Source organism: Myodes glareolus, chromosome 3, assembly GCF_982192425.1.
Source record: "Myodes glareolus chromosome 3, mMyoGla1.1, whole genome shotgun sequence".
Classification (NCBI taxonomy): Eukaryota; Metazoa; Chordata; class Mammalia; order Rodentia; family Cricetidae; genus Myodes; species Myodes glareolus.
In genome coordinates this window covers 67,626,896-67,647,282 of record NC_142028.1, presented here as the reverse complement: position 1 = coordinate 67,647,282, position 20,387 = coordinate 67,626,896, and the positions used below count along the sequence as shown (strand labels likewise).

Here is a 20,387-nt window from a genome sequence, read left to right as displayed (position 1 = left end):
GATCAGACTAGGAGAATTCTGGGAAGAAGAAAGGCAGAAGGATGCAGTCACTAGCCAGGTACAGAGGAAACAAGGTGCCTTACTGAGAAAAGATACCAAGCCAGGTAGCTAAACATAGACAAGAATTATGGGTTAATTTAAGTTGTAAGAGCAATAATAAGCCTGAGTTAATAGGTCAAACAGTTTATAATTAATATAAGACTCTATATTTGAGACTGAATGGCTGCGGGACCAGGTGGGAAAGAAACTTCCATTTACAAAGCAAAATAGAAAAAGATATCCACTACACGCATGCACATGTACATCCACAGACAGACAAAATAAATAGGGCTGAAAGTTGAATTAGTTGTTAAAAGTACTTACTGCTATTGCATAAGACCTGGGTTTGGTTCCCAGCACCCACATGGCAGCTAACAACTGTCTGTAATTCCAGTTCAGAAAATTTCATTACCTCTATTGGCCCCCATGCCCTTTACTAGTCTCTGCCGGTGGCAAACAGACTGTATACATACATACATACATACATTACATACATGCAGGGAAAAACACTGAAGCACATAAGAAGTAAAAATAAATAATAAATACAATCTTAAAAATAAAGGGACCAACAATGTACTCAGTAGGTAAAAGGGTTTGCTGCAAAGTCTGATGACCTGAGTTCAATTCCCAAAACACACAGAGAAAGAACTTCCAACTACATGAATGTCATGGTGCACACACAAGGACATGCACACATGCAAATAGATAAAACATTTCTTTAAAAAAGTCAGATGAGAGCCAGGCAGTGGGGCACACGCCTTTAATTCCAACACTCAGTAGACAGAAGTAGGCAGATCTCTGTGAGTTCGAGGCCAGCCTGGTCTACAAGAGCTAATTCCAGCACAGTTAGGGCTGTTACACAGAGAAACCATCCCCCCCCAAAAAAAAATAGCAGAAGGGGTTGGGCAGTGGTGGCACAAGCATTTAATCCCAGCACTTGGGAGGCAGAGGCAAAAGGATCTCTGTGACTTCCAAGACAGCCTGGACTACAGAGCAAGTTCCAGGACAGCGAGAATTACTGCACAGAGAAAACCTGTCTCAAAATAAATAAATGAAGGAATCAAATAGTAAATGAATAAATTAAAAAAGACAGAAGGGTAAATACTTAATGCAGGAAAAAAAAATCTTTAAAATTCAAAGCAAAATGACAGTTTTTCAGACATATAAAAACTAACGAGCGACTGCAGAGATGGCTCAGTGGCTGTTCTTCCAGAAGACCCGCGTTCAATTCCCAGCACCCACATGGCAGCTTACAACTACTTGTAGTTCCAGTTCCACAGGATCTGACACCCTCACACAGACATTCATGCAGGCAAAACACCAATGCATATAAAATAAAAATTTTAAAAAGCTAAAAGAATTAAATACTAGCAGGTCTGTATAAAAAAAATGACATTTTTCCTTTTTTTACCTGATTTTGTCATCTTTTGTATTACTTGTGTATTAAAGGAAAATTGTTTGTGAGCAAGAAAAATTATACTATATGGAACTTAGGATCAACCTTAAAAATATAATGTAAATGCATGATGGATCAGATACATGGATTTTTCTCTCAACTTGAAAGCTATTCTTTTCTGCCTTATTTTATGTAACAAAATTAGCCCTTCTATACCTTCCCCTTTTGCCAGCTGGCAAAGTGTTAAACTTTATAAGTAAATAGTATTTGCTTATAAACGGTCCTCTCTTTCCATTATACTGTGTTTACCTGCTTATTCCAATAATGGCTTTCCCAGACACCAACTCCCCAGCAAGTCAGTATTTCTCTCTCTGTCAAGATACACACACATGCATTCAAGTAGTTTCGAAAACTGTTAGACCCTCCAGAGAGCAACTATTCACCAATTTCAGCAGTCGCTGATATGGGGGAGCTGCCCAGAAATTCTGCCAAAGTCCCAATTGATGACTTAGCCCAATTTAGTTCGTAGCCTTTTAGTAACTCTTGCAGTACCCTGGTGGGAGGTTTCATGCTTGCCAATAAAAGTCTGCAGAATCTCAAACCTCTCCAGCATCCAGTGGACTTCACACTCTCCAACAAGACCTGAATCTCAAGACCCAAGGCTAGGAAGTCAAGAACTGTCCAAATGCACTTCAGCTTTGCTACTCTATCTCAACCCTAGTTAAAGCAGTAGCTACCAGTTATTATATAAAACTACCATTCTATATGCCTTAGAATTCTATTTATATCTTAAAGTTACTTTTCCATTGTTGTTTCCTAATTATATTTTGTTGGGGTTGGAGGATTGAGACAGTCTTATGCAGTCCAGGCTGACTGAACTCAAGTAGCTCAGACCTGCCTCCACCTCCCACGTCATGGGACTACAGGTGTGCATCACCTTGCCTGGCTTTTCTAACTCTTGATATCAAACTTTCCATATTCAAATACTATATGTTTTTTGTCCCCTACTGTCATCACAAGAGACAGACACAATGGAACTGTAACCTGGTTGGGTTGTATCACTGGGCTATAAGTACAGGACCCAAACAGCAACCAGAGTGGTAATAAGGCCTGGCATGCAGAGGTATTGAAGGTGACCTCACTATCACCTGTAATTGGGTATGGTTACATGGCAAGCGAAGCAAACACGCAGAATACACTTCATTGGTAAAGCAGTAGTAGTGCCTACAAAGTCTATTACTTGAAAAGGATTCTCTATATATTCTTGAGCAGTTGTAGAAGAAAATAAATTTAGATACATTAGCCCAACTCAAATAACATTCAAGAACAGAGGACTATTTGCCATAAACTTACAAACAAACTCTACACAGAGAAACCTTGTCTCAAAAAACCAAAAAGCAAACAAACTTACAAACAGACCTTTAATTCCAGCACTCAGGAAGCAAACACAAGCAGATCTCTGTAAGTTTGAAGCCAGTCTGATCTACTAGTCAGTTCCTGAACACCCACTGCTCATTACAGGAACTGCTGAATTATAAATCAAGATAATTCAGTCTCACTGTTTTTTTTTTCCTTACCTGAGTAACAGCAATTACTGAGGGAAAAAAAAAATGTGACTCTGAAACACAATAAAGACAAGTGATTGTACCAGAATGAAACTAACAATTTCAAACCTTCAGTGTAAACAACTTATCCTTCTGAACATAAGAACTGCCATCCTTTTCTTTAAAGTCCTGGGTTTTTAATCTTTCTGTGACATAAATGCCTTGCAGAAAGATTTTCATTCACCTAAAAACTGGTTAACAATTCTACTGCCACTAGATCAATGGTTCTCAACCATCTTGATGCTGTCAACCCTTTAATACAGTTCCTCATGCTGTGAGGACCCCCAAACATAAAATTATTTTCATTGCTACTTCCTAACAGTACTTTGTTGTTATAAATTGTAATATAAATTTCTGACATGCAAGACATTTGATATTCAACCCCTGTGAAAGGGTTATTCAACCCCAAGAGGAGCAATGATTCACAGGCTGAGAACCACTGCATTAGATCTACAACCAAGACCAGCCTTGGCTAAATGGTGAATTCAAGGCCAGCCTGGAGTAAGCAGGGACGTGATATCTTTAAAGAGAGGAGGAGCTGGGTGTTGGTGAAACCAGCCTTCATTCCAGCACTTGGGAGGCAGAGGCAGGTGGATCTTTGTGAGTTCAAGGCCAGCTTGGTTTACAAAGTGAGTTCCAACCCTGTCTGGAAAAATAGGGGAAGGGATAGAAACCTGGGAGCTACATGTAAAAATATTCAATCACAGAGTGCTGTTAACATAGGGTGTTGTAATTTAACATAGGTTTTCTAACAGGTTACTTGGACACTGGTAAAAACTTAAGACAAAGCCAGGCAGTGCTGGCATGTGCCTTTAATCCCAGCACTTGGGAGGCAGAGGCAGGTGGATCTTTGTGAGTTCAAGGCCAGCCTGGTCTACAAGAGCTAGTAAGAGGACAGGCTCCAAAGCTACAGAGAAACCCTGTCTCGGAAAAAAACAAAACAAAACAAAACAAAACAAAACAACTTAAAAGACAATTACAGTCATATTTAGAAAAGTTGAATTACAAGAGTTTCACTGGTTTTATATGGAAGAAGGAAACCAGGGGCTTTAGAAAAAAAAAAGAGTGAACTTAACCTCTACAATCTGCATACCTACTACCCAACAATTAATATATTTCCTGCAAATGCCTAAATGGGCCACTGTTGTAGATAATGAACCTCTGCGCAAAAGAACCATTTTCATCGGCCGCTGTGCCTACTTAGAAGTTAGAAGAGACCACCACAATCAAGCTTAAACCAACAGCTAACATTCCTTCATAAAAGGACAGGGTAGGGAGAGTCACTGAATTTTCACCTCTGATTTCAGACACTCCCCCCAGCCATTTGCATATAGTCCCAACTGCAAAACAACCTCAGGGTCTCCAGAGGTGCTAAAGTGTATGGGTTAGGGTTAACTGAAAGGGTTCCATCTATGCAGTCATAAAGAAACCCATCACCCTACACTGGGTGAAGACTTTTCAGCATGGCTACTTTGGGGTTCATGCTCCAGGAAGAAACTTCTTTAAGTAACCCTAATACTCACTGGCTCCCCCAGGGTAAACTTTAATGGAATTGTACTTTTGAGATTTAGAGACATAGTGTAGGAGGTTCTTCTGTCTATGTGTTGCTTTCATTTGGTTAAATAAAAAAACTGCCTTGGCCTTTTGATAGGGCAGCACTTAGGTAGGTGGAGTAGACAGAATTAAATGCTGGGAAGAAGGGAAGACAGAAAGCCTCCATGGAGCTGCCAGAGACAGACATGCCAAATCTTTCCTGGTAGGCCACTACCAAGTGGTAATATACAGATTAACAAAAACGGGTTAAATCAAGATGTGAGAGTTAGCCAATAAGAGGTTAGAGATAATGGGCTAGGCAGTGATTTAATTAATACAATTTCTGTGTGATTATTTCAAGTATATTTCAGGTGTAAGCTAGCCAGGACAGCAGGCAGCCTGCTTCTCCTGTTACAGAAACAAAACAAAAGCAAAGGGAAGGAAATCACATAATATCTTTTTAAATATTACCACAGGGAAGATGGCTCAGTCAGTAAAGTGCTTGCTTTGCAAGTAAGACCTGAATCCTAACACCTAGGACCTACAAACAAAACAACAGCCAGGTTTGGTGGCATATACCTATAATCCAGTGATAGGCAGGCAAAGCAGGTGGATCCCTAAGGGCTCACTGGCCATGTGGCTGCCCAGATAGACACATACTAATCAGCAAGTTCTAGACCAATGAAAAGACCCTTGTCTCAAAAACCAAGGTGAAAAACAGCTCCCCAGGAGCAGCACTCAGTTATCACCTCAGGTCTCCACACACATATATACATACATGAGCACCTGGACACAACATACACACACAGTTCCACTGTAGAAGAAACCATGCAAGCAATCACCAGACTAAAGAAAGAATCTTTACCAGAAGACAAGGACAACTATAGAGTAGCAACTGCTCTCAGCTAAGTCATGAGTATGCTGACATATAAAATAACAGAATTTTCATGGAGGGAGAAGCAATAAGATCAGATGTCTAAGACAGGTCAAATAAGAATGTCTCTGTGTTGCAGAGTATTATTTTAAGATGTTTTGCTTTTGTTTATGTTGCATTTGTTTAACTCTATGAAGTGGTGGCCAGTCACCCAGCCAGCCATGGAATAAGAGTGGACGTAAGATATACAGAATGAAGGAAAGAAAAAAAAACCCAGATTCAAAAGTCAGTTGGAATAATTTAAGTGAAGAAAACCTGGCAAGAAGCAAGTCAAACTAAGACCAGGCATTTATAAGTAAGAATAAGCCTGCACAAGTGAGTTATTTAGGAGCTGGGAGGTGGGCCAAAAGAGTAAAAGCATAAAATACTGACATAACTCTCTGAAAGTCGGGCATAGATTTGGTGATTATTAGATTACTTCGGTGGTATTTTACAATTTTTATTATATATTACATATATACACATACTAATGTATGCATTCTGCCGTCATGGATATAAGCATCACATGTGTGCCAGGTGCACTCAGAGGCTAGAAGTTCTAAGAACTGAATCTGGGTCCTCCTAAAGAACAACCAGTGTTCTTAGACGCTGAGCCATCTCTCCATTCCCCTCTTAAGTGATCTTAAAGAAGAAATTTTCAGCCAGGCATATTGGCACAAAAAAAAAAAAAAAAAGCCTACTACCTTAAAGTAAGGAAGGGAAAAATAATCAAAATACAGAAACAAAAGTGAAAAGAAATCAGGAACTGGTATAATCTCAGCCCGTAATTTTACAAGGCTTCTCTGAGAGCCAATAAGTGAATAAAAACACTTGATGGCCTGAGCTCAGTACCCAAATCACACCACAGCAAAGAATCAACCTCTGAAAGCTATCCTTTGACCTTCACATGTACTCTATACACACATGCCCACACTCAAAACACATACCACACATACACAATGATAACTTTAAAAAAAAAAGGGGGGGGGGAAATGTTTCTCTTGAGTTCAGACTTTGGTCAATAAATGCCATTTGACAATAAAAAGTACAAGGAATTCTTCAAAAACTGGTTAGCTTTAAGGCTACCATAGTAACATGGTGATTAGGAGCCCAGATAAATCTTTCAAGGACAGAAAGAAAACAAACTTTCTAGTATTTCTCAAGGTAAAGAGTCCTCTGGACACACAGACGAATGGACAGATGGACACAGACACACACTTTCTTTAAAAATTAAATGGTTTATTTTCTTGTCATGTGTGTGCAAGTTTTGCCTCCATGTATACATGTATGTGCACACAGAGATAAGAAGAAGGTGTCAAATTCCCTGGAACTGCAGTTATAAATGGTTTTAAGACACCATAGGCATGCTGAAAATCAAATTCTGCTTCTCTTCAAGAAAAACAAGTATTTCTAACCACTGAGTCCCAATAAATTCAACTTAAAAACAAATTTTTTAGAGGCTGGAGAAATGCCTCAGTGGTTAAGTACACTGGCTGCTCTTCCCCAGACGACTCATTCGGTTCAATTCCCAACAAACACAGAACAGTTCACAAACATCTGTAACTCCAGTCCCAGGGCATCCAGTACCCTCTTATGACCTCCATGGGCAGGCACTTCATGCATGTGGTGCACAGACACACACTCAAGCAAACATTCGTATGTATCAAATAAAAATTAAAATCTAGGGGCTGGAGAGATGGCTCAGTGGTTAAGAGCATTGCCTGCTCTTCCAAAGGTCCTGAGTTCAATTCCCAGCAACCACATGGTGGCTCACAACCATCTGTAATGAGGTCTGGTGCCCTCTTCTGGCCTACAGGTATACATGTAGACAGAAAATTGTATACAAATAAATAAATATTTTTTAAAAAAATTAAAATCTAGCCAGGGAGTGGTGTACACATCTTTAATCCCAACAGAGACAGGCAGATGTCTGTGAGTTTGAGGTCAGCATAGTCTACAGAGTGAGTTCCAGGACAGGCTACAAAGCTACAGAGAAACCCTGTTAAGAAAAAACAAGAAAAAAAATCTAAAATAAATTATATAAGAAAAGAGCCAGGCAGCAGTGGCACATACCTTTAATCCCAGCACTCAGGAGGCAGAAGCAGGCAAATCTTTGAGTTTGAGGCCAGCCTGGTCTACAGAGCCAGTTTGAGGTTACACAGAGAAACCCTGTCTCAAAATAAAAAATAAAAGAGAGAGAGAGAGAGAGAGAGAGAGAGAGAGAGAATGAAAAAGAGAAGATGAAGCCTGTTGTGGTAGCACATGACTTTAATCTCTGCACTCAGAAAGAAGAGGAAGGAGAATCGCTATGAGTTCGAGACCACCTTGGGAGGGAGGGAGAAAGGGAGGTGGGGGGAAAGAGGTTAAAAAGACTTAGGAAGGAGTTAAAGTCTTCTGAAAAATCTAAGTAAACTTGAACTTGGTGATAATTTCATAAATATGACATCAAAAATACATGGTACAAAGTAAAACAAGCTGGGCAGTGGTGGTGCACACCTTTAATTCCAGCACTTGGAAGGCAGAAGCAGGTGGATGTCTAAAAATTCAAGGCCAGTCCAGTCTACAGAGCAAGTTCCGGGACAGCTAGAACTGTCACACAGCGAAATCCTGTCTTGAAAAAAAATAAAAATTTCACAAAAAGTAAAAAATTTCCAAACTTCTATGCATCAAAAGATATGTTCACATCAATGAAAATACAGTCCAGGGATGGGAGAAAATATTTGCAAATCACCTACTAAGAGTTCAACAGCCAGAAACTAGGTGACAGGAGCACATGCCTGTAATCCTAGCACCTGGGAGACTGAGAAATGGAGCTGACAAATTCTAGGGTAACTCAAGCAACACAAGTTCCAAGCCAGCCCCAGCTAAACAGCACGACCCTATCTCAATGAAGAGTTTAGTACGAAGAATACATGTATAAAAATTTCCACAATTGACCAATGAAAGACAAACTCAGTGAAGAACCAGACAAACAAAGATTTAAATAGACATTTTACCAAAGAGGTTACACCAATGGCCTATACGCAGCTGCAAAGATACTCAACATTATTATTAGAAAAACATGCCAGGCAGTGGTGGTGTAAACCTTTAATACCAGCTCGCGGAGACAGGCAAACGGATCTCTTGTTCCAGGCCAGCCTGGTCTACATAGAAGTACCAGAACAGCCATGGCTACACAAAGAAACCCTAGCTCAAAAATGGGGGGGGGGGGAGAAAAAGAAATAAGGGAAGAGAGAGAGAAGAGGGGAGGAGAGGAGGAGAAGGAGGAGAGGAGGAGAGGAGAGTAGAGGAGAGAAGGGAAAAAAAAAGAAATGAACAGAGGTGGGGTTGGAGAGAGAGGCTCAGTGAGTAAAGGCACTTGCCACTAAAATGGGCAACCTGAGTTCAGTCCCTAGGACCCAAAAAGTGGAAATAGAGAACCAATTCCTAAGACGTTGTCCCCTGACTTTCACATGTGCAACATGGCATGTCTGAGCACAAATACACTAAATGTAATAACAAAAAATAAAAAAATAAAAATTAGGGGGTGGGCTGGAGAGATGGCTCAGTGGTTAAGAGCACTGCCTGTTCTTCCACAGGACCTGAGTTTAATTCCCAGCACCCACATGGCAGCTAACAACTGTCTGTAACTCCAAGATCTGACACCCTCACACAGACATAAATGCAGGTAAAACACCAATATACATAAAATTAAAAAAAATTATAGAAAAATGAAGGGAAGCAGGGTTCAATTCCCAGCACCTACAATGAGGCAGCTCACAACCATCCACTCCTAGAGGATACACCTGCATTCACACACACATAACTACACACATGTGGCATTAGGGTTTCTATTGCTATGATGAAACCATGATAAAAGCAACTTGGGGAGGAAAGGGTTTATTTGGCTGACACTTCATAGACACTGTTCATCATAAGTCAGGACAAGAACTCAAACAGAGCAGGAATCTCGAGACAGGAGCTGATAAGGAGGCCACAGATGACTGCTTTACTAGCTTGCTCTCCATGGCTTGTTTAACCTTCTCAGAACCCAGGACCACCAGCCTAGAAATGGCACCATTCACAATGGGGTAGACGTGACCCCCATCAATCACTAATTAAGAAAATGCTCAGGGGTTAGAGAGATGACTCAGTGGTTAAGAGCACTGGCTGTTCCTCCAGAAGTCCTGAGTACCAACACTCACATGGCAACTAACAACCTTCTATAATGGGAGCCAATGCCTCCCTCTTCTAGTATGCAGATGAAAACATAGTCATATACATAAATAAATTTTTCATTTTAAAAAAAAAAAAAGCTGGGCAGTGGTGGCACACGCCTTTAAATCCAGAAGAGCTCTATGAGTTGGATGCCAGCCTGGTCTACAAAGTGAGTTCCAGGACAGTTAAGACTGTTATACAGAGAAACTCTGTCATAAAAAAATCAAAAAAGAAAAAAAAAAGAAAAGAAAATGCCCTCCAAGCTTGCCTACAACCAGATCTTAAAAAGGCATTTTCTCAACTGAGGCTCCCTCCTCTATGACCCTTAGCTTGTGTCAAGTTGACATAAAACTAGCCAATATACATACCTATAATAAAAATAAATCTTAAAAAAAAATAAATTTAAAAAAGATGCATTTACAAAAATCAAAAGAAACAAGGAAGCAAGCAAATCCAAGTCATAATAAGATGCTATCTCATATTCATTAGTGTGGTCACTGCCGAACAGGAAAAAGAAAATAAGAGGTGCTTATGCAGACACGGAAAAGCTGTAGTCTCCATACACTCCTTATGGGTGAAAAACAGTACAGCAAGTAGGTACAATAATCCTGTGGTGCCTCAAAATAACAAACACAGAATCTCTATATAACCTAGCAAATGCCAAGTATGTGTTATAAAAAAATGAAAGGCAGGGACTCAGATACTTCACAACAATGTTTACAGAAGCATTACAACAGACAAACCTACAAGACCAACTGATGAATGAAAAAAAAAATCTGATATATACAATGGGACTTTTTTCAGGTGTAAGAGGGAATGGGAAATTATGACACATGTGACAACTGGTATAACCTTGAAAATGTTATCCTGAGTGAATCAATCAGACCTGACAGGACAAATGCATGATTCCACTTACATGAAATATCCACCAGAGACAGAAAATAAGAGTTTGTCAGAGATGGGAAGAGATCTATGTGGAATGACTGCTTAGTGTGTAAGTTTTCTATTTGGGTTAAAATAAGTGGTGACTGTTTAATTACACCATAAATGTACTTATAAAACCATTGAATTGTACATTTTTTAAAGATTTAATGTATATGAGTGCTCTATCTGCCTGTATGACTTTATGCCAGAAGAGGGCATCACATCCACTACGGATGACTGTGAGCCACCACGTGGTTGCTAGGAATTGAACTCAGAACCTATGGAAGAGCAGCCAGTGTTCTTAAGCTCTGAGTCATCTCTCCAGCCCCATGAATTAACACTTTAAATCATTAAAATGAGGCTGGGCATGGTAGTCTTTAATCCCAGTATTCAGGATGTAGAAGCAGATAAATCTGTGCATTCCAGGCCAGACTGATCTACATGGTGAGTTCCAAGACAGCCAGGGTACAAAGAAGAAAGAAAAAGAAAAAAGGAAAGGGAAAGAAGCAGAGGGGAGGGGAGGGGAGGGGAGGGGAGGGAGGGAAGGAGGGAAGGAGGGAGGGAGGGAGGGAGGAAGGAAGGAAGGAAGGAAGGAAGGAAGAGAAAGGGAACAGAAGGAAAGGAAAAAGAAAAGCCCTATCTAAAACAAAAATAAATGGAAATAAAATATTAAGAAAAATTAATTTTTTAGTTATTTTAATCATAAAATATTAAAAACAAATATAAAACAGAAATTTGTAATACAATCAAAACTCATGATCTATTCCTTTATTTCCTATTCTTGTCTACATGCAATCCAATTTTTATATATTAAATTTTCATGCATTATATTACAGAGCATACTATGTAATACACATTTTTAAGTTTCATTTTCATTATTAATGTGTATGTACACTTATGTAAGCTTATGTTGTAGAATATTAAAGATTGTTACATTTTTTTAAGCCTGGAACATTTAATGATGCAAAGATGTGTTGCATTCTTTTATGCTGTATTTGTGTAACTCTGTAAAGCTGTGTTACTTTGCCTGTCTAAAACACCTGATTGAACTAATAAAGAGCTAAATGGCCAATAGCTAGGCAGGAGAAATGACAGGTGGAACTGGCAGGCAGAGAGAACAAAAAGGAAGAGAAATCTGGGAAGAGAGAATTGAGGAGCAAGAAAAGGGGGAGAGGAGAACATCAGGGGTCAGGAACCGAGCTATACAACCAGCAACAGAGGGAGGGAGAGGGGAGGGAAAGAACGAGGGAAGGAAGGAGGGAGGGAGGAGTATAGAATACAGAACGATTAAAGCCTAGAGACAAAAGGTACATGAGATAGTCTCTGTGTAGCTCTGGCTGTCCTGGAACTCGCTCTGTAGACCACAGATGGGATAATTTAAGAAAAGCTAGCTAAAATAAGCCAAACTAAAGCCCCTCATTCATAAGAAAGAATAAGCCACCTGACGGTGGTGGCACACACCTTTAACCTCCAAAGGCAGAGGCAGGTGGATCTCTATGAGTTGGAGGCCAGCTTTGTCTTCAGAGTGAGTTCCAGGGCAGCCAGACAGCCAGGACTGTTACACAAAAAAACTCTATTTTGAAAAAGCAAAAAAGGAGAAGGAAGGAAGACTAAGCCTCTTGAGTATTTATTTGGGAGCTGGGTGGCAACCCCCAAAGAGTATACCACATGCCCAAAGAGGAAACAGGGTATTGGATACTCTGGACCTGGAGTTATGACTGGTTGTCAACCACCTGATGCAGATACTAAAAATTCAAGTCCTCTGGAAGAACAGTAACACTCCTTTAACAACTGAGCCATCTTTCTACTCCAAAAAGATTTTTTTTTCTGTGTTTTGTTTTTATTTTCCAAGACAGGGTTTCTCTATATGGCTCTAACTATCCTGGAACTTGCTCTGTAGACCAGGCTGGACTTAACTCAGAGATCTGACTGCCTCTACCTCCAGAGTGCTGGGATTAAAGGCATGCACCACCATCACCTATTTTTATTTTATATAGATGGGTGTTTTGCACGTATTGTCTATGAACCTTGTGTGCCTGGCACCTGCAAAGTATAAGTCAGCACTGGATCTTCTGAAACTGGAGCTATAGATGGTTATAAGACCATGTGGATGCTGGGAACCAAACTCATGTCCTTTAGAGAAGCAGTCAATGCTCTTAACTGCTGGGTCATTCTAGTCTGTATACTTTATTACCCTAATATACTTTTTTTTAAGATTTACTTATTATGTATACAGTGTTCTGCCTGCATGTCTGCCTACATTACGGAAGGTTGTGAGAGCCAGCTTGTAGTTCCTGGGAATTGAACTCAGGACCTCTTGAGTGCTCTTAACCTCTGAGCCATCTCTCCAGCTCCTAACGTAATTTAACATTTCTTTTCTTTTCACAAAGTTATTACTACATGTCTTTCTACCTTTATCCCCTAAAAATAACAGCCTGAAGTGTCAGCCACAGCTCTAAGTTCATATATATGCAAGCATAGACACTGTCATGGAAAGTAAGTGTATTTTTACAAACACATAAACATAGTGTTTATGCATACTGAGAGTATCTCAAACTTACTACATGGAATTTGGGCATGAAAATGAATACAACTACAAAAATCACTTTGTAGTGTAACCATAAAACTGTAATTTTACAGAAAATATGACGGTCAGATTTAGATTTGGTATTTCATAACACAATTTTTAAGAATCATGTGTAAGCTACTTATAAACCTAATCTAAAAACATATCTTAAGAAAATTAAGGTCTTATAATTTTAAAGTATAATAATTCATAAATAATATTCCCAATTACCCTGGGTTTTGTTTGCTTGTTTGTTTCCAAGACAAGATTTCTCTGTGTAGTACTGGTGGCACATGCCTTTAATCCCAGCACACTGGAGGCAGAAGCAGGCGGATCTCTGTGAGTTCAAGGCCAGCCTGGTCTACAAGAGCTAATTCCAGGACAGGCTCCAAAGCTACAGCGAAACACTGTCTCGAAATACAGAAAACAAAACAAACAAAAAATATCAACAATAAAATGGATTATGGATGCAAAAGACTTTGGAAATATTGGATATAAGGCCAGAGAGATGGGTCAGCAGTTAAGAACACTGACTGCTCTTCCATAGGACACAAGCACAATTCCCAGCACCCACATGCATCTCTCTACTGCCTGGAACTCCAGTCCCAGAAGATCCAACTCCCTCTTCTGGACTCCACAGGCACTATAATGTAGTGCACACATACATGCAGACAAAACACTCATACACATAAAAACTAATTTTTTAAAAAAGATTTATAAATTGAATGTAGAGGCTGGACCTGGATTCAGTTAACTACACCCACATGGCAAATCACAACCACCTCTAACAACAATTCTAAGTTATCTAATGACCTCTTCTGGCCTCTAAAGGCACACACATACATGCAGGCAAATACTTATAAAATAAAAACAGATTAATCATTTAAAAAATATATTGGGCAGGACATCTGAAGAGAAAGCTCAACACTTAAGAACACTGGCTGCTCTTCCAAATGACCTGGGTTTGAATCCCAGAACCCATGATGGTTTCCAACCACCTATAATTACAGTTCCAGGGATTTCAACATCTTCTGACCTCTGTGGACAATGTATCTATACAATGCACAGACACACATACACTCTGAAGACTCATACGCATAAAATAAAAACTTTAAAAAAAATTTTCTTTTTTTTGAGACAAGAGTTTCTCTGTGTATCCCTGGCTATCTATCCAGGAACTCGCTCTGCAGACCAGGTTGGCCTCAACCTCATAGGGCTCAGCCTACCTCTGCCCTCATTTGCCGGGATTAAAGGCGTGTGCTGCTACCACCACTTGGCCAAAATAACAAATTTTGAAATCTATATATATTGAATACAAATATCCACAACAATTTATCATGTAAAAAGCTGTGCAGGTGTTTCATGTATTTCATGGTGGGTATTAAAAATAATGTTTGAGCTGGGCAGTGGTGGCGCACGCCTTTAATTCTAGCACTCAGGAGGTAGAGGCAGGCGAATCTCTTAGTTTGAGGCCAGGCTGGTCTACAGAGCTGGTTCCAGGACAGCCAAGGGTACAGAAAGAAATCATCTTGAAAACAAAACAATAATAATAATAATGGTTGAAATCTGGGATGTGGCCCAAAGGTAATGCATGAAGCCCTGGGTTCAATCCCCAGCACCAAAAAGGAAAAAAGATGTCACTTTTTAGATAGGGTCTCACTATGCAGCCATGACTGGCCTGGAACTTGCTGTGTAGATCAAGCTGGCCTCACAAACCTGCCTTTGCCTTCTGAGTCCTGAGATTAAAGCCATGGTCATTTCCTGCTTAAAACAACAAAAAGTTGATGGCATCAATCACTTTTTCACTTGTTAAATGGAACCCATGATAAAGAATATACTTAAAAAGTCTACTTTGTTAGCAAAGCACTTAGATTTTTCTAAGACATTCTATTAAGCAAATGACAACAGCATGAGTAGCAAATGAATCTCCGAATTTACGTTACAGTTAACTTATCCTTTATATTTCAATTAACAGACCACATGTTATACACACTCAATGAAGACTCAGTTTACAAACTGTCACAAATTGAAGAATTCAGAATTTCAAAACATATGAACTCCATATCAATATTCTAAACGAATTATTCAAATATACTATTAGACAACTTCATTCATTCTATGATTGGCTAGGAAGAGAACCTAACATTTTACAAATCAAAAATTTGTGTGTATATATATTTGGTTTTTTTGAGACAGGGTTTCTTTGTGTAGCCCTGGCTGTCCTGGAACTCGGTCTATACACCAAACTGACCTTGAACTCAGAAATTCACCTCACTCTGCCACCTGTGTGCTGGGATTAAAGGTTTGGCCACCACCATCCAGCCCAACATTAAATTTTAATTGTTAAAAATACTAAAATGGGGGGCTGGAGAGATGGCTCAGTGGTTAAGAGTATTGCCTGCTCTTTCAAAGGTCCCGAGTTCAATTCCCGGCAACCACATGGTGGCTAACAACCATCTGTAATGGCGTCTGGTGCCCTCTTCTGGCCTGCAGGCATACACACAGACAGAATATTGTATGCAAAATAAATAAATAAATAAATGTTTAAAAAATATAAATAAATAAATAAAAAATACTAAAATGCAATGTACTTAAAGACTAATGACTCGGTAAAGGGTTTTTGCTAGATGGAATAAGAATGTGGTAAACAGCTGGGCTTTGGTGGCACACACCAAATCCCAGCACTCGGGAGGCAGAGGCAGGCGGATCTCTGTGAGTTTGAGGCCAACCTCGTCTACAAGAGTTAGTTCCAGGACAGCCTCCAAAACTACAAAGAAACCCTGTCTCGAAAAATCAAAAGAAGAGAAAGAAAGAAAAAGAAAAGAAAACTGTATACAAGTATCTAGAAAAAAATGTCAATAGTAGAATCTAGGAGTTTGGGTATGCAGTTGCACCCTGAATTAAAGCTGTAGTTTTACTTTTTTTTTTTTTTTTTTGATTTTTGAGACAGGGTTTCTCTGTAGTTTTTGGTGCCTGTCCTGGAACTAGCTCTTGTAGACCAGGCTGGCCTTGAACTCACGGAGATCCGCCTGCCTCTGCCTCCCAATTGCTGGGATTAAAGGCCTGCGCCACCACCGCCCAGCTAGTTTTACTTTTCTTGATAGTTATAAACAGTTTCCTAATAAACTACTGAGGGAAAACATAATTTTAAGAGTAACAAACTCCCTAGGGCTAGGAGTGCACCTCAGTGGTAAAGCCTTGTATCCCAGACATTAAAGCCCAGCACTAGAAGAGTAAAATAAGAAAAAAAGAAAAGTACAAACCTAAACAGAGAACTCTCAAAAGAGGAATCTAAAATGGCTGAAAGACACTTAAGGAAATGTTCAATATCCTTAGTCATCAGAGAAATACAAATCACAACAACTCTGAGATTCCATCTTACACCTGTAAGAATAGCCAAGATCAAAAACACTAATGACAACTTATGCTGGAGAGGTGGTGGGGAAAAGGGAACACTTCTGCATTGCTGGTGGGAATGCAAGCTGGTACAACCCCTTTGGATGTCAGTGTGGCGATTCCTCAGAAAATTAGAAAACGACTTTCCTCAAGACCACTTTTGGGTACATATCCAAAGAATGCTCAATCGTGCCACAAGGACATGTGCTCAACTATGTTCATAGCAGCTTTGTTTGTCATAGCCAGAACCTGGAAACAACCTAAATACCCCTCAACCGAAAAATGGATAAAAAAAAAATGTGGAACATTTGCACAACAGAGTACTACACAGCAGAAAAAAATAACGACATCTTGAATTTTGCAGGAAAATGGATGGAACTAGAAAACATTATTTTGAGTGAGGTAACCCAGACACAGAAAGACAATTATCACATATCATAGGTGGTTTTGAAACATAAAGCAAAGAAAGTCAGCCTACAAACCACAATCCCAGAGAACTTAGACAACAATGAAGACACTAAGAGAGACTTACATAGATCTAATCTACAAGGGAAGTAGAAAGTAGAAAAAGACAAGAGATCTCCTGAGTAATTGGGAGCATGGGGACCTTGGGGGAGGGTTGAAGTAGGGAGGGGAGAGGCAGGGAGGGGAGCAGAGAAAAATGTAGCGCTCAATAAATATCAATAAAAAAGAACAAGGAAAAAATAAAATAAAATTAAGGAACAGGAAAAAAAAAGACAAGACAAGACAGAAACTCCTAAGTGGCATCCAACTCAAAGGCAACCCTGTATTCAAATCACAGATCAAAACCTTGGATTTTGCAGACTTAATTATGTAACACAAGAAAAAAAACTGCATTTCCTCAGCCACTAATGGGCTTCTGGTTTAACTATGAGGTTGAACTCACAAAGCACTTCACACGGGTTAGGCACACAGTCAGCACTCAGTGTGTTAACAGTGTCTGTCTTCGAGGCGACACTTGTTTTATGCTCAAGGAAGAAGCATTTCGGTTAAGATCCCATGACAATGTTTTAATCAGGTTGCGTTAACAACTATCCCATCATTTGAGGCCAATTCCAAAAGGAAGACTCCAGATAGGCGACTTGATGCTTTAACAAGCTTATTCCATCTAGCAAGGGGAAGTAAAAGAAATGCCTTTAAAAAACATTGCTCAATCGATAGTATTGCTCTCCATCTGAAGAAAACCACTTGCAATTATATTTTTTATAAAAAAAAAAAGTTTAAAGAGAAACTTTTACAAGGGTTCCAACAATTCCTATGTAGACAAGGTTTCACCTAGGCGGGCAGGCTGGCGGGGTACATCCTCCTAACGACAAAACTTGCCACTCTTCCACGCTCATGCTCCTAACTGCAGGTAAAGAAGCTAGACTACAACGTATTTCTCGTTCTCAAAAAATCAATAAATAAATAACCTTCCTCCAACATCAAGAGACAGCCCAACTTCTTCCGAGGTGAAGAGTACTGTGTCCACTTTGGATCTTGATAACGGTCAAGGGGGAGGGGAGAGTAAGCAGGAAGATGAATTAGCTACGGTCGGTGTTCCCGCAGAACCCTCCCGGTGACTGCTCTGAAGGCAACCCCTCCACGACTTCTTCCCGCCACCGCTGCCCCCACCTGACCTCTCCCCAGAGAAACTTCCACGGACTCCGTTGCCCTCGAGGATGCAGAAGCGGAGCCTGACACCTTGCGTCCCCGAGGCTCCCCGAGTACGCACCCACCGCCCCCAGCAGGGAAAGGGAGGGGACCCGAGCGGACCACGGCCCCCGCCCCTCCCCCTCGCCGCCGGCCAGCGAGCTTTGTCCCACCTGCAGAGAGGACCCCCGGGCCGCCCCGCCCTCGGGCCATCGACCACCGCGCCACCCACGAGCCCGAGGCTGAACCCGGCCGGCCGCGCCCCGCCCCCCGCCGCCCGCCCGCAGTCCGGAGCCCGCCCGCGGCCTCACCTCACCTACCCTCTTTCGGGGGCCGGTCTCCACCTCCCGCTCCGCCATGTTGGGCCCCGGTCGGAACCGCGGCGGCTCCCGGCGAGGCGGCCGCGGCCCCTCTCGGCCCCCGCCCACACTGCAGACACGGCGCTTCACTCGCGACGGTCCGGTCCCCTTCGCCCCCGCTGGGCCTGACGCGGGAGTGACGAGGGGGCGGAGGCCCGCGCGCCAGCCGCAGCTCCTGGGGGGTCCCACCGGCGTGCGCGTGGGCACGAGGGCCTGCCGGGGCAGGGGGGCCGGGACTCGGGGGGTTAATGGCCTCCAAAGGGGCCCCGTGAGTAGGATTATTTTCTCTCAGAGAAATTCCTCCGCCTGTGGTTTCTTAAAGGGATCTCTAAACCAGCCCCTTGCGCGCGTCCCTGGTGCGCAGGCGCACTACAAGCCCCTCCTCCCTTTCCCACCAAGCCCCCAGTCCTGAGCGTGCGCGGTGAGTGGCCCAGACTAGGCCAAATCCTGCTCGTCTGTTTGCTGCCAGCAGCTGCTCCCACCACTCAACTATGGCCGCTCCCTTAAAGGGACCATGACCAAGGGATGGTGGCAGAATGAAAGATCTTAATGAAAAGACTGCCTGGAGGACTAGGTGAAATGACAATGAGGGGTGCACATCACCACCCTACCCCTGATTACAGAGATATTGCTAAAAAGAGAAAATGTTGATGAGTTGAAGTTCTCAGGGAACCTTTGAGCATGAAGAATCCCAACTAAGAAGAAAACGGGACTGTTATCTTGAGGCAAAACCAACACCTTGCCAAGAGGGGAAGGATGGAGGCTACCAAGGACCAACTTCCAACCTTAAAATCAGATCCACTGGTGGCACTGAAGACAGAACCAACAACTGAAGATGCTCCAATAGTTATTTGTCATTAGAATAACAAAATGGGGCAGGATCCTAGACACCGGCTACTCCATTGTTTTCAAAGTTAACATTTCAGTATGGTCATTTGATGTAGATTAATTTAAGTCAAGATACTGAGTGACTGGTGAAGAACCTGAACCCAGACTGGAGTTGCATCCCTCCAGGATTTGGAATATACAAAACGGTCTTCAAGACAACTGGGCAAGAGGACATAAAATGTAAAGTGTCTTGATATTTCAAGAACGTGGTTGCTCTCCTGGGAAGATGGGCCTTGGTAACCTGCAACTGCTTTGTGCATCCTTTGCCTCCTCTGCAGGAGCGTGAGAATCTGACTTACAGGATAAGAACCGCACTGTCAAAACAGGAAAAGCCAAGAAGAGTGAGCTCTTTCTTTTCTGAAACACACTGAAGAAACCTGAGGAGAACGAGAGCTTAATTAATCCCTCTGCCTAGTCTAGTCACGAAGTACTCACACAGAACAAAACTTTCCTAATGAATCTTCGTGATGGCTTAGGGACAAAAGTGAGACATGTAATAAATACAAAGAAATTGGTTGGGGTTGGGTTGGATCGGGTTCCGTGGCTACGTAGCTCAGGCTGGCCTGGAACTCGTGATCCTCCTGCCTTGATCATCCAAGTGATTGGAGTGCTGGGATAATAGGAAATTCACAAAGAACTAATTTTTTAAAAGAACGTAAGTCTCTGATTGAAGTGTCATTTTCCATGACAATACTTACTCAAAGGGGACCCAGCAGCTCCTATACTCACAGGATGAGCCTGCTTCTGTGTGTCAGTTGGCAGGTTTTCGAACCCTCAAGAGCTTTTGCTGGAAACAGAAATGGCTGCAAGTTTCCATGCTGGCCCTTGCTACCTTGCTGAGACTGTTATCTTTAGTTTTACTCATGGGTAGAACAAAGAGAAATATATTCATTTCTACCAAGGAATTTTTTTTTTAATA

At 41.4% G+C, this 20,387-nt stretch overlaps 1 protein-coding gene across 3 annotated transcripts in view; it reads right to left on the bottom strand.

Moving 5' to 3' along the window:
• Positions 1–18,934, bottom strand: part of Zmym4 (zinc finger MYM-type containing 4) — a 119,025-nt gene extending 100,091 nt beyond the window's left edge. For 2 of the 3 annotated variants that reach the window (XM_085686597.2, XM_085686599.2), the window contains exon 1: positions 18,542–18,933. In XM_085686597.2, coding sequence (XP_085542723.1) covers positions 18,542–18,580 — 39 coding nt within the window. In that variant the 5' untranslated portion in view covers positions 18,581–18,933. Of the gene's footprint in view, positions 1–18,541 lie in introns of all 3 variants that reach the window. The other variant, XM_085686598.2, reaches the window with a different exon arrangement.
• Positions 18,935–20,387: the final 1,453 nt, after the last annotated feature.